The sequence below is a fragment of the Saccostrea cucullata genome, unplaced genomic scaffold (assembly GCF_032062105.1).
Source record: "Saccostrea cucullata isolate Sc308-1 unplaced genomic scaffold, CSIRO_AGI_Scuc_v1 ctg17516, whole genome shotgun sequence".
NCBI lineage: Eukaryota > Metazoa > Mollusca > Bivalvia > Ostreida > Ostreidae > Saccostrea > Saccostrea cuccullata.
The window spans coordinates 4,791-24,947 of NW_026924800.1; the positions used below are offsets into that span (position 1 = coordinate 4,791).

At 34.4% G+C, this 20,157-nt stretch overlaps 2 protein-coding genes across 6 annotated transcripts; one reads left to right on the forward strand and one right to left on the reverse strand.

Annotated features, from left to right (window-relative positions):
• Window positions 1-7,049: 7,049 nt before the first annotated feature.
• On the reverse strand, window positions 7,050-9,201 carry LOC134267327 (uncharacterized). 3 transcript variants are annotated; one of them, XM_062749553.1, is made up of 4 exons: window positions 9,060-9,201; window positions 8,361-8,505; window positions 8,123-8,248; window positions 7,050-7,339 (listed from the first exon to the last, which is right to left on the reverse strand). In XM_062749553.1, the coding sequence occupies exons 2-4, from the start codon at window positions 8,494-8,496 to the stop codon at window positions 7,119-7,121; spliced, it is 483 nt and encodes a 160-aa protein (XP_062605537.1). In that variant the 5' UTR covers window positions 8,497-8,505; window positions 9,060-9,201; the 3' UTR covers window positions 7,050-7,118. The 3 variants fall into 3 exon arrangements, with proteins under 3 accessions (XP_062605537.1, XP_062605536.1, XP_062605538.1); XM_062749552.1 differs by having other exon boundaries at window positions 8,916-9,201; XM_062749554.1 differs by lacking the exon at window positions 9,060-9,201 and having other exon boundaries at window positions 8,361-8,524.
• Window positions 9,202-9,551: 350 nt separating this feature from the next.
• LOC134267326 (uncharacterized) lies at window positions 9,552-19,995 on the forward strand. Of its 3 annotated transcripts, none has more exons than XM_062749549.1 (11): window positions 9,552-9,674; window positions 10,280-10,427; window positions 10,539-10,604; window positions 10,915-10,968; window positions 11,650-11,710; window positions 13,825-13,931; window positions 14,646-14,701; window positions 14,792-14,863; window positions 15,937-16,089; window positions 18,232-19,093; window positions 19,229-19,995. In XM_062749549.1, exons 2-11 carry the CDS (start codon window positions 10,337-10,339, stop codon window positions 19,264-19,266), a joined length of 1,560 nt encoding a protein of 519 aa, XP_062605533.1. In that variant the 5' UTR covers window positions 9,552-9,674; window positions 10,280-10,336; the 3' UTR covers window positions 19,267-19,995. The 3 variants fall into 3 exon arrangements, with proteins under 3 accessions (XP_062605533.1, XP_062605534.1, XP_062605535.1); XM_062749550.1 differs by having other exon boundaries at window positions 9,552-9,657; XM_062749551.1 differs by having other exon boundaries at window positions 9,552-9,657; window positions 10,286-10,427.
• Window positions 19,996-20,157: the final 162 nt, after the last annotated feature.

The window sequence follows — 20,157 nt, forward strand, 5'->3', positions numbered from 1 at the left end:
GTTTGTAAAACACTGATGCCCCCGTATGGCAACATAGCAAAGATTAAGCTTTTCTTAAATGCAAATTTAATTAATTGGTACCAAAAGTAGAGTATTCTCACTGGAAAACAATTGTGAAATTTGAAAGTAAGCTAATGTTAAAGTTTTTTAATAATTACAAAAATCTCCAAGGTCAAGGTCAAAAGGTCAATGTAATTAGTATCAAATGAAAGGTCTTGCCACATAAAATACTTTTGTAGAGCATGAAAGCCCTAGCCCTAACCGTTCAGAAGGTATGGTCAACGTTCAATTTCTTAAAAAGTAGGTCAAACTCCAAGGTCAAGGTCAAAAGGTCAAAGTTATTGTTATCAAATGAAAGGTCTTGTCATAATGATCAAATATGTAAAGTATGAAAGCACTAGCCCTAACTCTTTAAAAGTTATGGTCAAGGTTTGCTTTTTTAAAGTAGGTCAATCTCAAAGGTCAAGGTCAAAGGGTCAAACTTCTTGGTATCCAATGAAGGGTCTTAATACAAGGATTACATGTATGAAGAATGAAAGCCCTATCCCTTACCGTTCAAAAGTTATGGCCAAGATTAAAGTTTTTTCACAAGTAAGGAAATCTACAAGGTCAAGGTCAAAGGGTAAAAGTTTTTGTTATCCAGTGAAAGGTCTTTTAACAAACATTATACATGTGAAGTATAAATGTCCTGGTGTCTACTGTTCAAAAGATATGGCCAAAGTAAAATTTTAAAATTTTCATGTAAAAGTGGGTCAAACTCCAAGGTCAAGGTCAAAAGGTCAAATTTGGTGGTACCCATAGAAAGGTCTTGTCATAAGGTCAAATATGTAAGTATGAAAGCACTGGCCCTAACTCTTTAAAAGTTATGGTCAAGGTTTGCTTTTTTAAAGTAGGTCAATCTCAAAGGTCAAGGTCAAAGGGTCAAAGTTCTTGGTATCCAATGAAGGGTCTTCTCACAAGAATTACATGTATGAAGCATGAAAGCCCCATCCTTTACCGTACAAAAGTTATGGCCAAGGTTAAAGTTTTTTCACAAGTAAGGAAATCTACACGGTCAAGGTCAAAGGGTCAACGTTGTTGGTATCCAGTGAAAGGTCTTTTAACAAACATTACATATGTGAAGTATAAATGTCCTGGTGTTTACTGTTCAAAAGATATGGCCAAAGTAAAATTTTAAAATTTTCATGTAAAAGTGGGTCAAACTGCAAGGTCAAGGTCATAAAGTCAAATTTGGTGGTACCCAAAGAAAGGTCTTGTCACAAGGAATACACATATGAAATATGAAAGTCATAGCTCCACTGAATCAAAAGTTATGGTCAAGGTTAACGTTTTTGCGGACAAACAGAGAGACAGACAGACACGACAAAAACTATATGCCCCCGAAACTTCGTTTACGGGGGCATAAAAAGAAAACCTATGGTCGTGTTTGTAAAATCTGACCAGCTATGTTCAGCCAACCAAATCATAGACATTTAAACCATAAATGTTTCGTACAAATGATACCTGCAGATCACCCGCCAAATGCGCCCATCTTCTTTATAAATGTCTTGTCACATGTATTTCACATGCATAATAATATGGAACGCATATTTAAAGCAATGTTTCAGTTTTTTGTCGAACTTCAAGGTCAAGATAGGGGTTAAAAAAATCATCATGTATTTACCAGGTTTTGTAACAGATAATACACATATTCAATATGAAAGTCATAGCTCTTCTCATTTAAATGACGAGGTTAAAGTTTTTGTGACAGACTAATAGACGAATTTTCGCGAAAGCGGGGAACAACAAAACAACATAAAATACCATACTCAGACCCCCCCCTCCCCGTGTTCTATGGACCTGCACACAATAAGCCAATCTAATCCATCCATGTACAATCTGTTTTGTGCATGTGAGGACTTCAAGGTAATGCTTATCACCAGTTTCTTGAAATGAAACGAACAGATCAGAAGTCCATGAAACAATACGTACAATATAGGATCAGACCAAAAAAGACCTCCCGAACATCAGAGGTGGGATCAGGTGTCATGAAGGAGTGATCCTACCCTGCCGGCCGGTCAAACCCGCGGTGTGCTCCTTGTCATGGTCCGGAAATAACGGGCAAATCCGTCGTCAATTCAGTGTATAAATAATGGATTAACAATTAGTATGAACAAGCTAATTCAGAGAATTCGTGTCCCCCGCTTTGGGAAAAAGTCGGCTCCTCCTGACTGAATTTGTAGAATTATTAAATGTATACATGTATACTGAAGCAAATAAAATACATGTATGTCAATATGCATATAAAGATTTGATTGCTTATTCTTTATTTGTGTAAAAGATTTTTTTTATATAGAATATTTATCACACTGTAATGATGATAAATATTCCATATAAAAAAATCTTCTATACACATAATAAAGAATAAACAATCAAATGTTTATATGCATAAATTTTTCATTTCACATGCTGAATACTATCATTTATAAAAAAAAAAGTATGTAAAAAAAAAAAAAAGGATCGATTGAGATTCGATCACGCGACCTCTCACATTTGAAGCGAGAGACACAACCACTACACCACGGAATCGCTTTACATGTTGTGAAGTATATGCAGGACTGAAGTTACATACATGTATATATTCATGTTTTCATGTTCCATATTCTCAAAATTTTACACAATCCATGGTGTTTGATTTATTTAGCCTTTATTACACAGTTCTAATAGATGTAATAAGAACATAAAGTCCGCCGAGAACCTGTTTTATACGCAATAACTCTCCTCATGCCCCTGCGCTAAAAATAGCGACATGTAATACTATAAATACTAATAAAACAATCGGGGTGGGGCACTTTGAGAGGGGCGAGAGACGTCCTAGGTAGTTTTGGTATAAAATTACATTGCATAAGCTCAAAATCTTCTTGAAATATCGCCCGGAAATGATAGTGTTACACACAGACAGAATGTATAAATTTACGACCTTGAACTTTGACCTTTTGACTTCAAAATCAATAGGGGTCTTCATTAGGCCACAGAGAGTTGTTATATAAAATTTCATTGCAATAGCTCAAATGGTTCTAGAGATATCCTGTGGAAACGAAAGTGTTTTAACAGACAGAATTTGCTTATTTATGACCTTGACCTTTGACCTTTTGACCTCAAAATCAATAGGGGTCTTTTTTAGTCCATAGGGAGTTGCTATGCTAAATTTCATTGTAAAAGCTCAAAGGGTTCTCGAGATATCGTGTGGAAACGAAAGCGTTACAGACAGACAGAAAGACGGACGGACGGACGGACAAACCCAAATTAATATCCCCCACTTTTCAAGCGGGGGACAAAAACGTCAGTCAGCATTTGACTCAATGATGAATTGTATTTGCTGACAAGGTCATTGTGTCGACCAAAGAACTTACGAAATGATAACTTTAAACGAGACTGATGAGATTCTTCTTCCATCAACTTGTTTGTCAGTAATTTACCTGTTTTAGAAATTGTACATACGTAGAGCATGCTCTTGCGTATCGAACCGAGAAATAAAGTGCGTATGCAGTTTATGAAGGTATATTGCTGTATAAGTACGGGAATTTGACGATTAAAAAGTTAAAGTCACGACAACATTTGCAATCAAGTAAAAACAAAACAAACAAATATGGAAGGGAATTACCGCCAAAAGTCTATGTATCTTGCTTTTATTCTTATTCTGCAGGCCTTCTTCTTTATTCTTTGTTATTATTGTATTTATATGTCACTTTAATGTTTTCATATTCGTCTTTATTACATTTCACTTCGAACTTTTATCATTCTTCATTTTGTCCTTACTTCTATGTTGCTTTATTCTTGTAAGTTCATTCTACTTTCTTTTAAACTTAAACAGTTTCTTAAATAAATTATTAGCATTATCTCTACTATGAAAGTTAATTCAATCACGCTAACAATGAAGCATATTCAATGAAGACGAATGGAAGTTGTTAAACCGTCAAAATTTAGTGCGGCATTATAACGCAAGGTGGTGTGGTGTTCGCTACGAGTGTTGGTAAAATTAGGTAAGCAAACCCGGGTCGGGTTATATGAGATTCTTCAATACAATACGCCTTAGTACTTTATCAATCGAACTTCTGAAGGCCGGATCCGACCACCCGATCCAATGATGGAAACTCCATATTTTTTTTCTCTGCGCACACAGGAATAGCGGCCTCTTTTTTTTCAGACATAACTTTATAAAATACTGAATAAGTTCATTAAAAGGCCGACCCACTTTTTGTAAGAGTAAGGGTCAAATAAGTTAATGTAGTACGTATAGTAGGAAAAAAATTTAAATTTGATTCTATGGAAGAAGTTGAATCTAACTCAAAACCCACCCCGCCCACGAAATAGGATTTCATTGAAAGTTGGGGGGGGGGGGGGTAAGTGTAAGAATTTTTTTTTTTAGACCTTCCAAAAAAAAAAAAACCCTGACAAGCAAAAAAAATGTCCATTTTCCAAACACAAAAATCCTATTTCGTGAGGGGGGGGGGGGGGGGTTTGAAGGCTTTTCGAACTCCAGTGCCAGTTTTTTTTTTCCAAATACCACCACCCTGACCACTTTCCCCATTTTAAACCTTTACTGCATCGTGTCCACGGAAAGGGGGGGGGGCTAAACCTACGCAGGACTGTTCAATGTCTATACTAAGTCCATCTTTGGAAAGAAGTGGGGGCTAAGCCCCCCCCCCCCCCCGGTTCCGACGCCTATGTATTTTCAAGTTTGGACAATTTCCTGGGGTTTATTTTGCGCTTGTCAAGTTGTTTTCAGCCGGGTAGCTTGAATATTTATTATCTTATTGCCCCCCTCCCCACTTTCAAAAACGATGCTACGTCACTGTTCTCTCGCCTGAAAAATATAACTCTATTAAAGTTATTTGTTGGATAATTGAATTCAAGTTTAATTGATATAAAAATGTTAAAATATTTTGATACTAGTTAACCCTTATAAATTGGGTTGTTTTTCAGAACTTTCCACTGAACTGAACTTTATTTCACGACAGATAGTAACTGCGCGTGATTCTAGGGACAGGGCTTTGCAAAGGAGTGAGGAACGTTATGGGTAGGCAGGCGTTATCCAGATTTTTTTTCCGGGGGGGGGGGGGCAACAGAGTCAAAAAAAAAAAATCCAATCCCAGAAATTTCTTAACAAGCATAAAAAGAAGAAAAAAACATAAACTCGCTCAAACGTCAGAATTCTATTTCGTAGGGAGGCGGGGGGGGGGGGGTAACTTTTTTCCTTCTTTTAGTAACCTTGTAAATTCCAGGGGTCCTATCCCCCTCTAGAACCGCGCATGGAAGGCGAAGTCGGAACTAGACTACATGCACCCAGGCATACTAGAAACACACCGGTCTTTTTTTCTGCGTTAATATTTTATAATAAAATAGCACTTTTCAATAAAGAAAGAAATATCTTTAGTACGCACCGTGTTTGTCATCAACCAGGAGAGCTAAAAAATCTTAAAACTCGAAAATTCTATTTGGTGGTGGTGAAGGGGGGGGGGTCGTCAACTTTTTTCAGTAATAAATTTTACTCATAGCCACTAAGTACATGACTTTTAATATATAAATTGACTATTATTACTGCAACAAAAAGTGTAAGGGATGGGGGGCAACAAGCCTTTCGCTGAACTTTTCCAGTAGTAAAAAGTAACGTTTAGGAAAATGTCTCTTGCCGGTGGAGAGCTGCAAATTTGTCCTATATATACTCGGCACTCATAGCCAATGAGCAGTGAGGGATCATTTTTCGTGCCAGCACCTACTGCGACACGGGACCTCGGATAATATGGTCTAGATCTCATCCGAAGGACCGAACTCCACGTCCTATAGTGGGATTCGAACCCACGACGTATTGGTCGACTCCTTACTACTGTACTTCGTGACTCTATATAGAGCAGACGCCGTAACCACAGTGCCACGCGGGCGACTGATTCCAAGGGGGGGGGGGAGAGAAAGAGTCATTATCCATATGTACTCGTGAAGATTATCTATGTTTAACTAAATGGTTAAAATGATTTTATTATAAAACACTATTAAAATGATATTATTTAAATATTTATTCATATAGAACGGATAACTTTTCTTCAAAAACTGAAACCGTTAGAAAATATAAACATTGTTTTACGATTTTAAAAAACTATTTGGGGAAGGGGTTGCTACGAATGGGGGCGAATTGCTATATATAGCGAGATTTCCCACGGAAGACTAGCTATATATTGAAACTTTCCCGGGGGAAGTCCCACTGTATAGTCTTCAGAAGGAAGCATAACTATGTAGTCAGTCTCCCAGGGGAAATCTTACCATCTAGGGAGACTTCCGAGGGAATGGCATGTATCGGGTACATACCTGAACATATAACAAACATCAGTCATTTAAAAATTTAAGTTTGATTGATAAAGTATTAAGGCAGAAAATTGAAAAAACTCGAATAACCCCGGCCTGGGTTTGCTTACCTAATTTTACCAACACTCTTAGCGAACACTCCTGCCACCTAGCGTTATAACTTATAATGCGGCACTAAATTCGGACAACTTGTATTCGTCTTCATTGAAAATGCTTCATTGTTTGCGTGATTGAGTTAACGTTCGTAATAGATATAATCATTTAAGAAACTGTATCAAAGAAAGTAAAATGAATTTACAAGAATAAAGCAACATAGAAGTAAGGGCAAAATGAAGAAGGATAAAAATCAAAGTGAAATGTAATAAAGACGAATATAAAAACAATAAAGTGACATATAGTTACAATAATAACAAAGCATAAAGAAGTAGGCAGAATAAGAATAAAAGCAAGATACATAGACTTTTGGCGGTAATTCCCTTCCATAAACAAAAACCCGCAAAATTCTGAATGCATCTCCCATATCCTTTTGTAACATTATGTTCTTGTATGCAGCTATGCTACATACTTTCAACATTTTTAAAGGGATGGGCTAAAGAAAATCAAAATCATGAATGAAATTTTGGAATTTGTCTATTTCATTTATGATACATTTGAAACATAATCAGAAAAAACTTCAAGTTTTGATTTAATTCAATACAGTATCCGATAATATACACGTATCTTATAAATGGAAGATTCTATTAGCACTTGAGTTATATCTTCGTTAAATTTTTCAGCTCTTAATAGGAAAAAATATTCTCGCCACTGAAGAAGTTTATAGTACGATGATCTTGTTCTACTGCAGGGGGCAGAATTCGCCGTGGTTTACGCCTGGGACCATGAAGCCGTTCAGCTTTCCGTACGTTTGACATTGTTGCAGGAGCTCCAGTAGGGGTGGAAAATATAGGAGTTTGATTTCTCTTAGGAGTGGAGGGAACCTGTTGATCTTGTAGGTTCTCTACTACAATAAATAAGTATCTTAAGGATATCCGATCCTCAGCCAGGAAAGATAACTCCAAAAATTAATATTTAATTTGAAATGCATCAAAATGAAGCTTGAAAACGAAATTTTTTCATGCAAAAATTTTCATTGTATTCATCTTTATAAGATTCAAGATTTTTGGAAGTCTAAGAAAAGGTCTTTAAAAAGTTGACATTTGTACCCTATAAAAGGAAAAAAAATTAATGCAGTTTTAGAGAAATAAGATTTTTTTTAATCCAGCCTTAGATACCAATGCTTATTAGCATGATATGAAATAAGAAGTGATTTATGGTGTCTTGCAATGATAGCAAAAGCCTTTTACACTATGTATTATAGAATACATGACAGAAATAGAAGACCAAAAAGTCCAAATAAGTATAAAAATCGTGACAATTTCTCTGAATGCCTGGATACCTATCGTTTTTTAACCTAAAATATATTTGTTGATCAATTTGCAAACATTTGACAATTTTCCCTATATAATATGATTAACTTTAATCTTTAATTTTAAAGAAATACTGTGGATAAATTTTTTTAATTTGTGAATTCAAAGATACTTTTATGAGTATTTTCGATTACTTAACTGCTAATTTTATAAACCTGAGGATCGGACTACCTTAATTAAATAATATTTTAAGTTACCCAAAGGCAGTAAAAGTAAAAACTGATAGTGATTTACATGCATATTTATGCACTAGTTATAAGTATAAAATTTACATATATATTTTCGTAACTTGTAATTGGCAAGTACATTGTACCTACACTTGTTATTGGCATAACGTGAGACAGGTGTCTGAGGAATGGCACTAAATCTGTAATTGTTATGTGGTGTCCTTGTCGGTGTTGGTTCTGCAACGGGGGTCCTTGGAACCGCAGCATCACCAGAATCTATCGTTTGAAAAACGGATTAAAAACAAAAAAAGAAGAAAAAACAACAGCCTCGACTCTAACGCTGAATCCAAAGTGATCTGTTCTCTGGAAATTTGTATCAACGATTTACCTATTGTCCTGTCTAAAGATTGCCCCATGTTTGGAACAACTGCTACAGGAGATGAATAGGCGCAGGAGTCCTCCGTGGTATATGTTCGAAATCTCGGCGTGCTTGGAACAAACTGAGCGGGAGAGTTTGAACTCATGATTTATATCTACAAAATAAATACTAGTATATAGTAAACTAATTTCTGTTCCTAGGAAATAAAACTTATTACGGTTATGATCAGATTATAATGTTTTGAACAGTAACATCCTTATAAATGTTCAATGACAGAAAAGATGTATTGATGTATGAAACTTTTAAAAATAAAATGTAAAAGTGATGAGAATTTTTATAAGAATTTGTCATGACTCATGACATGCTTCAAGCTGGTACTGGCCGAACAGTTTTGTCGGAATGGGGGTGTTTGGAAAACTTGGCTTACACTTATTTTTTAAAGAAAAATGGTGTGTTGAAGGGGGAATATAGCATGTAAACTAAAGTAAGGTAATGTTACATGAGACATACCCAATAAACAGAATATTTAAAATCATTCTATAAAAAAAATTAATTCAAACTCACAATTTTCCTTCGATGATTTTTGAGGAAATTCGGCCTTTTAAATGCCTTGAGTTAGAATAAATCGCCAAGGATAAAGACGATAAGAAATAGGCCAAATAAAACGAAGGCGTAGAATATGCCAAGGGGAATAAAAAGAGCGGTTACTTCTTCGAACGAAAACGTAGATGTACAGTATGTAAACACCAATGCCAAAAGAAAAAGAGTGCTGTACTGGATTACTTCCTGTATCATTATTGTTTACAAATCCAACCCGCCAAATCAAGTTTGAGCGAACATTGTATGACGTGTGCAAATTTGCACCAATCAAGTACGATGGTTTTCGAACCGGAAGTAAGGACCAGAGATGTGATGTTTACAGTTAGGCTGGCATGTATTCTTATAAGCTAAAAATTTCAGGGAAACACGGTTTATATTTTTTTATTGTTATATTTTCGTAATATTAATGAGGATTTTAGGGATTGTTCTTTCAATTGGCATTTTTTTTGGAATAGATTCTACTGCAAGTAGAGAAAGATTTTTTTTTATTTGTCTCTGTAGAGTGAACATTGTTCAAGATTAATTCAGGATATATAAAGGTTTATCAGTATTCGGTAATCATATATTTAACATGTCATATCTCTCTTTTCAAGGTATAATTAAAAAAAAACATCTTTGAATACTGAAACAAAAGAAAATGCATTAGACTGTAATAAGAGTGATACACTCAGAGGCTGCAGTATTGAGCATATAGACATAAAGCTAAGTATGTCTATGGATTGAGTAAGTAGTTAATGCTGATTGGATGCTGCAGATAATTTTTATGAGCATTTTCAGTTTTACAAGTTGCTTTATTCTACACCTGTTTTAATTGTCAGTGTCAATCAACATCTTAAAAAAGCACCTCTTCTGACCAACTGGTTTAAAATATTAATGGTCCAACTCAAAACTTGTTAACCTCCAGGAAAGGATAATCTTTAAATATCTCTTAGATTTTTGTTTTGGAGAATCTCAATTTTAAAGTCTTTTGTCTTTTAGATTAATTTTGACAATTTTTTTTTACATACATATGGTATATAAGAATAAATCTTTAAAATTATTGAAAGGAAACTAAATACAATTATAATAAATATACAAATTGCCTGTTTAGTTGTGTAGTATAAATTCTGATTTTTTTAAAAAAAATCCTATTCTGCTTAGTAAGGACAAAAATACAAAGTCCACATCTCAACATCATTATGTATAGTAAAGAATTTTAAGGAGAGACAAAGGAATTATACATGTATATACATGTAAAAAAAAATTATACATGTAAAATGTAAAATATATATACATGTTAAAAAAATGGTTCAGTGTAAATGAAATTTAATGATTTTTTTTATTTTGAGTTGAAGATTGTTACTAAGAAAATTAAAGAAATATAGCTTTGAGAAGTTCTGTATAAAATGGAAATAAGATCTGTTCAAATGGAGAAAAAAGCACAACAAAAATGTCACCTAAACATAGAAACATTAAGGAGGGACAGGGAAATGACATGTAAGTACTAGAATTTCAGTGTTTGAGGCTATGTGTTACAGTGAAATGCATTGTATAATAATGTACTGGTAGAAATCGGTGTAACTTGTTTGTGAATGTTTCACATTGTAGGGGAAGAGAGAATGAATTTTTTGATGCCAAAAATGATGATAGGAATGGAAAAGGATTTATATGAAGGTATGTACAGATACTTGTAATGTTGAATCATTAGATTTTATGGTGAACCAATTTTCATGGAATTAGTGGATACCTCTCATTCATGAAACTGGTTACAAAGTCATACATGGATGTAAGAAAATACTCAAATTCCAATTAAGTCCCCACGAACCTGTAAAATATAGTCATTGCACAAAAATTGTCTCAAACAATTTTATTGATTCCACAGTAATTTTTTTTATGAAAAAATTCTTAGAAAGGGCAATGTAAACATCATCTGAACAAGCAGCTTTTTATATCAATATTTGCTTAAATTTAAATTTCTAAACAGTTGTAGAAGATGATGACCAAGAGCAGAAATCGAGCAAGAAGGCAAATTTACAGAGTAGGTGTTTTAAAGTAACTTCTCAATTCAGTAAGTAGAGGAATTGTTCATAAACATCAGTGACTTTAGTATTGGTAACATTTCTTGGGTTATTATAATTTCATCTAACATGTCTAAGGTGATGTAAGAACTGCCTAGTCTATCTCCATCCATCTCTCTGCACAATTGTGTCCAGACTCCAGAAAATAACATTTTTAGAAAGAAAATTGTAAGTTCAGGATTGCTTAATATCACTGAAGGATAAAGTTTTTTGAGAAGGTCCAAGACCAAGAAACTACGAATTAAGGCCTGCCTGAACCAACCTGACATAGATGACTGATCAAGAGATAACTATCAGGGTAGTCAGATGCTGGATTTGACCTTCACTTTCCAGATCGAGTTACCAGAATAAAGTTGATGAAGCAGATTCATTACCAGGAACCTATAAGAATCTAAACCAAACTTATCTCAATGGATGAATGTGACTCTCAAACTTGCTGTCAATTAAATGCTGGATATGACTAACTTTTTTGGATGAGAGAAAGTGCAAGCTATATCAGACCAAAATTGCTTAACTGCAGCATCTGGGGTTGCATACACTACTAGATAATTAGTTTAGTGTGTGCATTACATTTAATTGTTGTTTTAAAAGCTATGTAATCTCTGATAACATGTTTTGTTAACAGTTTTAATTTGTTATAGGTTCAGAGATCAAGAAGGCACTGGAAATCACTCCTGAAAAGAAGACATCTAAGAAAAACAGGTATTTAGTCATCATGAGCAAATACATGCTGCACTTGAAATCCAAGATCACTAAGAAGAAATTAATGGCAGCCTTTCAGAACCACTCAATTCTATCAATTTTAACCATTTGAACTTTTTATCTTCATCTATTCATATGGCAAAACAAAACTTCATGAATATGAATTGAAAGGTTTCAGATATTCCATTCTTTTATTGGGGCCCCGCTCAGCAGGCGCCCTATAGTGATCAGTCTGTCCATCCAAGATCTCTTGTCCGGAGAATATCTTCTCTCTCCTTGGACCAATCTGTCTCATACTTCACCCACAGAGTGCTTTCGGGTAATGAGTGTGCAGTGATCTTGAAGCATGTTTCTAGGACAAAGGTCAAGGTCATAGTAGAATTATGTGAAAAATCCTTGTTCGGATCATATCTTGTCTCTCCTTGGCCCAATCTGGCTCATACTTCACCCATAGAGTGCCTTTGGGTAAAAAGTGTGCAGTGACTTTGAATGATATTTCTAAGTCAAAGGTCAAGGTCATAGAATTATATGAAAAATCCTTGTTTGGAACACATCTTCTCTCCCCTTTGTCCAATGTGGCTCATACTTTACTGAAAGAGTGCCAGTAATCAATGAATGTGCAGTGACCTTGAGCAAAGTTTCTAGGTCAAGTGTCAAGGTCAAAAGTAGCCTTTCTGTTTAGATTCTTGTCTGGAGCATATTTTCAATTTCCTTGGCCTAATCTGGCCCATACTTCACTCACAGAGTGCCTTTGGGTAACGAGTGTGCAGTGACCTTGAACCATGTTTCTAGGTCAAAGGTTAAGATCAAAGCAGAATTATATAAAAAATCATTTTTTGGAGCATATCTTCTCTCCCCTTTGTCCAGTGTGCCTCATACTTCATTCACAGAGTGCCAATGGTCAATTGATGTGCAATGATCTTAAACAAAGTTTCTAGGTCAAGGTTCAAGGTCAAAAATAGCCTTTCTCTTTAAATTCTTTACAGTCTGGAGCATATTTTCTCTTTTCTTGGCATAATCTGGCTCATACTTCACCCACAGAGTGCCTTTTGGTAAAAGGTGTGCAGTGACCTTGAACCATGTTTCTAGGTCAAAGGTTAAAGTCAAAGCAAAATTATATGAAAAAATCCTTGTTCAGAGCATATCTTTGCCATTTGTCCAACTATGCTCATACCTCACAGAGTGCCTTTCAGTGAAGGGTGTGCAGTGACGTTGAACCATGTTTCTTGGTCAAAGGTTTAGGTCATAGTAGAAATATACGAAAATCTTTGTTCCGAGCATTTCTTCTCTCCAATTGGTCCAGTGTGGCTCATACTTCACTCACAGAGTACCTTTGGTCATGAATGTGCAGTGACCTTGAACAAAGTTTCTAGGTCAAGGATCAAGGTCAAAAATAGCCTTTCTATTCAAATTCTTATTCGGAGCATATCTTCTCTCCCTATGGTCCAATGTGGCTCATACTTCACTCACAGAGTGCCTTTGGGTAAAGGATGTGCAGTGCTTTGAACCATGTTTCTAAGTCTAAGGTTAAGGTCATAGCAGAATTATATGAAAAGTCCTTGTCCAGAGCATGTCTTCTCTCCCCTTTGTCCAATGTGGCTCATATTTCACTCACAGAGTTCAATGGTAAATTAATGTGCAGTGACCTTGAACAAAGTTTCTAGGTCAAGTGTCAAGGTCAAAATTAGCCTTTCTGTTTAAAATTGTTGTTCGGTGCATAATTTCTTTCCCGTACTGTAAGTCCACTCAGCCTCAAACAAATTGACAGGGTATGGAACATTTGTAATTTTCCTTCAATATTTTGAAAGTGAATATGCAACAATTTTCATAGAGTATACATTTCTGAAAGTTTTTTATTTGTATTATTTTTCAGGGAGTAGTTACCTTTTGTCCCCTTTAATCTTAAACACCTTCAAAATAAACCCTTTTCAGCCACCTTACATTTTCATGTATAAATTTATGTAGCATGAATAAAACTATGCAAAATTTGAAATTTTTAATAGTTTATCTCTCTAAAAGATGTATTATATCATGAAAGCTCTTCTATTGTAAGAAATTACCCATTTATTGCACTTTTTGTATGCATTTATATAGCTTTCTGCTTTCTGATATAGTGTCCTGCCAAAAAAGAAGAAGAAGGAACAGCCTTTGACTTCCACTGCTTTATACATCACACAGACAGATCTTCTGGAGAATACTCCGGATGTTTCCTCCATTCACAGTAGGTTACTCTCTATCTCATTCAACACCATGATCTCAACTGGGAGCATGTTAAACTAACATCTATGACAGTACCATTGGTTACTAGAATTTACTTGTAGGTGACAGGGCTGTAAATGTACTTTTTCTGTCCCGATCGTCGATCCAAGAAACAGAATTCTGAAACTATTGCTGATTGCAAAAGAATGAATTTAACAAACTTTTCAACATCATCTACATGTCTGTATGAGGTTTTCCTTCATCAGATGCACATATCATTTGTTGAGTTTTGAAATTTTTGATTATCTCTGGATTTTTAGATCCACTGGTCAGAGAATAGAAGAGGTTATGCTATTAGTATGTCCATCATCTGATTGTCCAGCTGTCTGTCTCTGAACATTTTTTCAAAATGCTACTCTTGCAGTTTTGGTCTGATTTCAGTATTACTTAAGTAAAGTTCTCAAAGATACATAATTCAATTTATTGCTTTTTGTTTTCAATGACTGGTGTTGCCATTGTTGCTAAAAATAGATATTTTGGTGAAAAACTTTTCAAAACATTACTCCTCCTGCAGTTAATCTTGCCACAGAAGAGACTAAAAAAGACTCTTAACTAAGGATCATTATTTTATGTGTTGCTTAATTGCAAAGTTTCAAGTCCAAGTGCTACTTTTCCTTTGTGTTAAGTTAAACCAGTAGAGCTACAGTCTCATCAGAGACTTCTGGTTTTTCTACAGATTCAGGGAAAAGGCGTAATGAATGTCAATGGTTGAGTAATCCAATCCATTTAACAGTGAGTAGAAACTTAAAAAAAAAACAGGTTAATTATCGGTTTTTTTTGCTACCATTATACTTACTTATATGATTACTGTTTCTTTACTAGGTGTCCAAACCAGTAACCAAATTTAACCACTTAACAAGTACACCAAACTGTTCTAGGAAAGAACATTTGGAGGTAATGTTTGAACTTAAGCAAACAAATTGAATCAATGATACGACTATACAGCTTTAAAAATTGTCAAGTAGCACACCATAAAGTTAATTGTTTATTTTCTAAATCTGAAGTATTATAGTGAAATTTGTCCTGTATATAATAACCATTTATACTCACCTATATAAGTTGATCTACTTATGGTATCGGTATAAGTCATTTGTGTTTTGGGGGTTATATTGGAGGAGGCTTGACCAATTTAACCAGCTCACAAAACTTTTTAAAATTATAAGGATAATACATATAGCTACACATTTATAAATTCACAATTCAAAGAAATATGAGAGAACACATTATCAAAGTTTGTATCAATATGAAAAGAACATTAGTATTTAATCTACAAGAATGATTTCCATAGTTTTAACATGATGTAACAATCTGTATAGCCTAAGGCCATTTCCTTGTTTATCCTAAGTTTTTTCCTTGTTTATAAGCATCGGCCCATCTTTCAAAAGCAGACGTACCTATTTGCAAAAAATACACAGACCAAACAAAAATCCACAACCTCAATAGTCATAAAGATAACATCATTAAAAGGATTTGTTTTCATAATTTTTTTTTTCTCATAGAAAGATCTATACTTCAGCAAAATTAAGATATTGAATGCCTAAAATACACTGAAGTATTTTTAAACAAATTGTAGATATACATGCATGTATCATTAAAAATATACAGGTATTTAAATGACAAAATTTAAAGATTTTGACTGGAATAATTAATCTCAGGTTTCCTGATTTTGTTTGTTTTTTTTCTGATATTGAGTGTCAAAAACCAAGACCCATGTGGATGCTAAACATAGAAAAAAAAAAATTGGTATGGCCTCTTGTATGTCTGCCAGTTGTTAACCTAGCTGTGTAGTATTAATTTTTATTTTCTCTAAGGATCTATTTCATGCCTATAACTCAGACATAGAATTTTGGACCAAAATCAAACTCTATATTTATAGATGAGTATATATGATACATTTTGCTCAATATTATTAGAGAATGATTTTTTCACTTAATATTTCAAATTATTGATGATTGTATCTATTACAGATGGATTTATCAGCTATTCAGCCTTTGCTGCAGGATGATGAATTACATATTCATGCTTCCACAATGGTGAATTCCATGGAGATTGTTCCACTACATGATAGCATAGATCTTCCTCCTCCACTAGATACGGAGCATGTTTTGGAGTTAAATAAGGTGCTTCTTCATTTAAAATTACTTACATGTACCTACATTAAATTCTAAAAAGTATAGTAATGGTATCCACATTTGTTTTAGTCGTTGTTTTATGTTGACTTTGACTTAAAGGTGACCTTAGTACCCTGAGTTTCTCAGACTGTAACTACTTAAGCCCTGATAGAACTAGAACTATGGGAGCCTAAGACCAAAGTTTGGTTGTTACTTTCTAATTTACATTCAATTGAAAATGGTTTTAAAAGTTGTCGAAAGGAATACATATAAACATGTACATATATATTTTTAATTTGCCCCCTTCCACTTCGAAGAAGGGAGGGCTTATTGCTTTGCTGCTGTCTATCGGTCAGTCTGTTTGTTGATCCACCAAGTTTCCATTCATTTTCTTTCCAGAGGTTGCACGTACTGAAATGAAATTTGATATATAGATTTATCATAAGAATATCTAGGTCAATTTCAGTTTTAGGTTAGATTGAGCCATTTTGGACAGAATTATGCCCCTTGGACTTACAAAAATTCCAGTTATTTGCAGTTTCTGTTCATTTTTTTTTTTGCATGTATGTCTAGCAGGAGGGGGCATAAGTGTTTCACAAACATCTCTTGTTACTTAGGGCTCACTAATTTTTGCAAAGTTTTACTACACTCAACTGAATTTTTGATATGTATCATAATATGAAGGCTAAAATATCTTGATTGATCATTATACCCCCCGCAAACGAAGTTTGGGGGGGTATATAGGAATCACCTCGTCCGTCTGTCAGTGCAATTGTGTCCGGTCCATATATTTCTTACAGAGGGACATTAGAATCTACTACTCAACACAAAGATTGCCCATGACCTAAGGGTGTGTCATGACCTTGACCAAAGGTCATTTGGGGAACTTCAAGGTCACTGGAAGAAAAATTTCATAATTCGTGTCCGATCCATGTCTTTCTTATATAAACTTGGTAGGTTCTCATTTCACACAAAGAAAAAGGGTGTGTCATGACCTTGACCCAAGGTCATTTGGGGAACTTCAAGGTCACTGGAAGAAAAATTTCATAATTCGTGTCTGGTCCATATCTTTCTTATGGATAAACTTAGTAGGTTCTCATTTCACACAAAGATTGCTAATGGCCCAAGGGGGTGTCATGACCTTGACCCAAGGTCATTTGGGGAAGTTCAAGGTCACTGGAAGAAAAATTTCATAATTCAGAGTCCAGTCCATATCTTTCTTATGGATAAACTTGGTAGGTTCTCATTTCACACAAAGATTGCTAATGACATAAGAGTGTGTCATGACCTTGACCCAAGGTCATTTGGAGAAGTTCAATGTCACTGGAAATAAAATTCATAATTTGTGTCCAGTCCGTATCTTTCTTATGGATAAACTTGGTAGGTTTTCATTTCACACAAAGATTGCCCATGACCCAAGGGTGTGTCTTGACCTTGACCCAAGGTCATTTGGGGAAGTTCAAGGTCACTGGAAGAAAAATTTCATAATTCATGTTTGATACATATCTTTATTAAGGAAAAACTTACTTCTGAAAAACCCAGCGGGGGGTATTTTGTCCCGTTTGGACAGTTCTAGTTTTATTTTGGGATAATTAAAAGTTAGGATATTGTGATGGTGATTTACATGTCCCTAACATACATGCACTATTTTACTAAATTATACATCTCTCTAATGCTTTACAATCTTATAACTGATATTAAATTGAATTTTGACACTTGACCTTGAATTTGATAAATATACTTTGTATACAAATAGTTCTTTGGTCATTTTTGTGACTATTCTATAATGATACATGTATTAGACTTGAAATAAATAAATGAATTGATAAATCATATTTATGTGGTTCTCTTATGTATAATAGAAACAGAAACCTTGACAGTTATAGATCGTTACAAACAAGCCTCAATAATTCCAACACTGGTGATCATGCAGGAGCACATTTTTCAGATTAATAAAGTGTCTGATTTATTGAACCAATTACTTAAAGCAAAAAATGAACTATACTTGGTATGGCTGAAAATGAATGGTTCTGAACAAATTTTGTCTGGAAGGTTAACTTACAAGATTATTATATCCACGGTACATGTATTTTAATAAAATCCATTGTAGACATTTTGTGAGTTAAATATTGGAAATATTCTGTATTTCAGAAATCTGATGAGAAGGACAGAGGCAAAGCAAAAGTACCAAAGGATCATATAAAAGAAAAAGTGGCTCAAGTTCAAACAAAACACAGGGAAATCTTCAAATTCAAAACAAAAGTCTCAGAAATTGTACACAAAGCCATGGAAATTGCCAAAGGGAATGGGAAAAGAGAGACTGATTCAGGTGATGGAAGGCATGAGGAGGAGGGGGATGTTTTGGAGGGTGTGGACAAAGCACAGGAAAAGACTAGTTTGGATAGAAAGCATAAACTGTCTGGTAGTGCTTGTGATCAACTGAATATTTTGGAATATGATAAAGAGCATAATATTGAAGAGAAAGCTGAAAATAATTTGGCTGTTCTTTCGAAAAATGAATCAAGTCACAGTTTAAATGAAAGCAAGCAGAGAAGGTTGTCTTTTAAAGACTTGAGTATACACAAAGAATTTGATTTTGAGGCAGACGATGAAGTAATGAATGAATCAGCTGACTGCTACATCCCAAATGACTTTGTGCAAAGTGGATGTAATGTGAAAAGTAAGCAAGACAACTATTCTGGAAGCAGAGGTAGAAGCAAAAATGTCAGTGGTATTTCAAATGAAGTTAGATCTGAACAGCAAAATATGGTACAAAGTAAAATAGGCACAGACAATGCAAAAAGAAGTGATACTAAAAACAGATTGGTGAGAAGTTCATTCTTTGGAAATGTACACTCTTCCAAATTAAACAAAATTAGGAAACGACTGAATGATGAAAGAAGGTCTGTTCCAGAGGATAGTTTGTGTTCATGGAAATGTTTCCTAAAGAAACATTCAGTAGTCAAGAAGCATGTTTACTATGGACCTGTTGATAGGTCTAAAGCAGAAGTTGGTATGTTTTTTTTGTTCAATGTATAATCAATAAACTAAATGGATGAAGAACATTAAGCTGTTGGTTGTAACTTCCAGTATATTCATGATGTATGATTTCTGTAAATTACATGTATTGTTAATTTTCTGTTTGTAGATGACATTTTAAAGAACTTTTTGAGTGTAACATGTTGAAGATACCACTTAGAGTGACAATTTACAGTCTCCAACATAGGATTGGCTTTCCTTCAATGTACCGTACTGCACATGCTCAGAGTAAGTTAGCCTGGGGTATGTTTGACACTTATAGAAATATTTCTTCATTTCATCCAGTTGTGATTTTCTTATCCATCAGATTGACTGTGATATTGGTATGGGAAGAATAGGTTTTACATATGTATTGTCAAATAAATATGCTTGTATAAAGGCCAATAAATAGAGCCAGAGAATATTCAACTGAGAGTTATAAATACTGTAAATAAATATTGTAAATGTACACAATATTGTTGTGTATTTCAAAGTAGTTGATCTGGAAATACAGAGGTTAAGTATATATTCATTAATGTGATTGAGAAGGTTCTATTTATGTATTATTTATTTTGTCATATTTGTATTGTATATAATTTGATTTCTGGTAGCTCTGTTGTTGTCAAGACTGTCCAAGAGCTAGTTACAGAGATTATATTCATGATGTCATGGAGAATCTTACCCCCCTCCCAAAAAAAGAAAAAGATAATAAAAATTTTTTCTTGTCTATTTTCCTCATTTAAAGTTTAAATGCTGTGTGTACATGTATGAGATAAATGATGCTAGCAATTTTGGTTTTGTACTACATGTACTGACTTTTTTGAGATAGAAGTAAAGTTTATAACCAGAGAGTGTATGATAGGCACAGGAGAACTTTATTGGTTTTAAGTTCATAGTAAAAACCAATCTCTATCCAGAGTTGTCGTTCCCGCTACGCTCCCACATACACCTCTGTCAACGCTTGTTTTACAAGATTCTTGGAAAAATTGTAAAAGATTAAAAATTGTTTTAATAGTCGTTTATAATTATATTTCTTATCGGAAAACAATATTTATATTA

Excerpts from the sequence above, each read along its gene's own strand:
- LOC134267327 (XM_062749553.1), bottom strand. The coding sequence starts at position 8,496 with ATGAGTTCAAACTCTCCCGCTCAGTTTGTTCCAAGCACGCCGAGATTT. Across the intron at positions 8,249-8,360 it reads ATCTTTAGACAGGACAATAG|ATTCTGGTGATGCTGCGGTT; the intron begins GTAAATCGTTGA and ends TTCAAACGATAG. Across the intron at positions 7,340-8,122 it reads ACGTTATGCCAATAACAAGT|TAGAGAACCTACAAGATCAA; the intron begins GTAGGTACAATG and ends TATTTATTGTAG.
- LOC134267326 (XM_062749549.1), top strand. The coding sequence starts at position 10,337 with ATGGAAATAAGATCTGTTCAAATGGAGAAAAAAGCACAACAAAAATGT. Across the intron at positions 13,932-14,645 it reads GGATGTTTCCTCCATTCACA|ATTCAGGGAAAAGGCGTAAT; the intron begins GTAGGTTACTCT and ends GTTTTTCTACAG. Across the intron at positions 16,090-18,231 it reads ATGTTTTGGAGTTAAATAAG|AAATCTGATGAGAAGGACAG; the intron begins GTGCTTCTTCAT and ends TCTGTATTTCAG.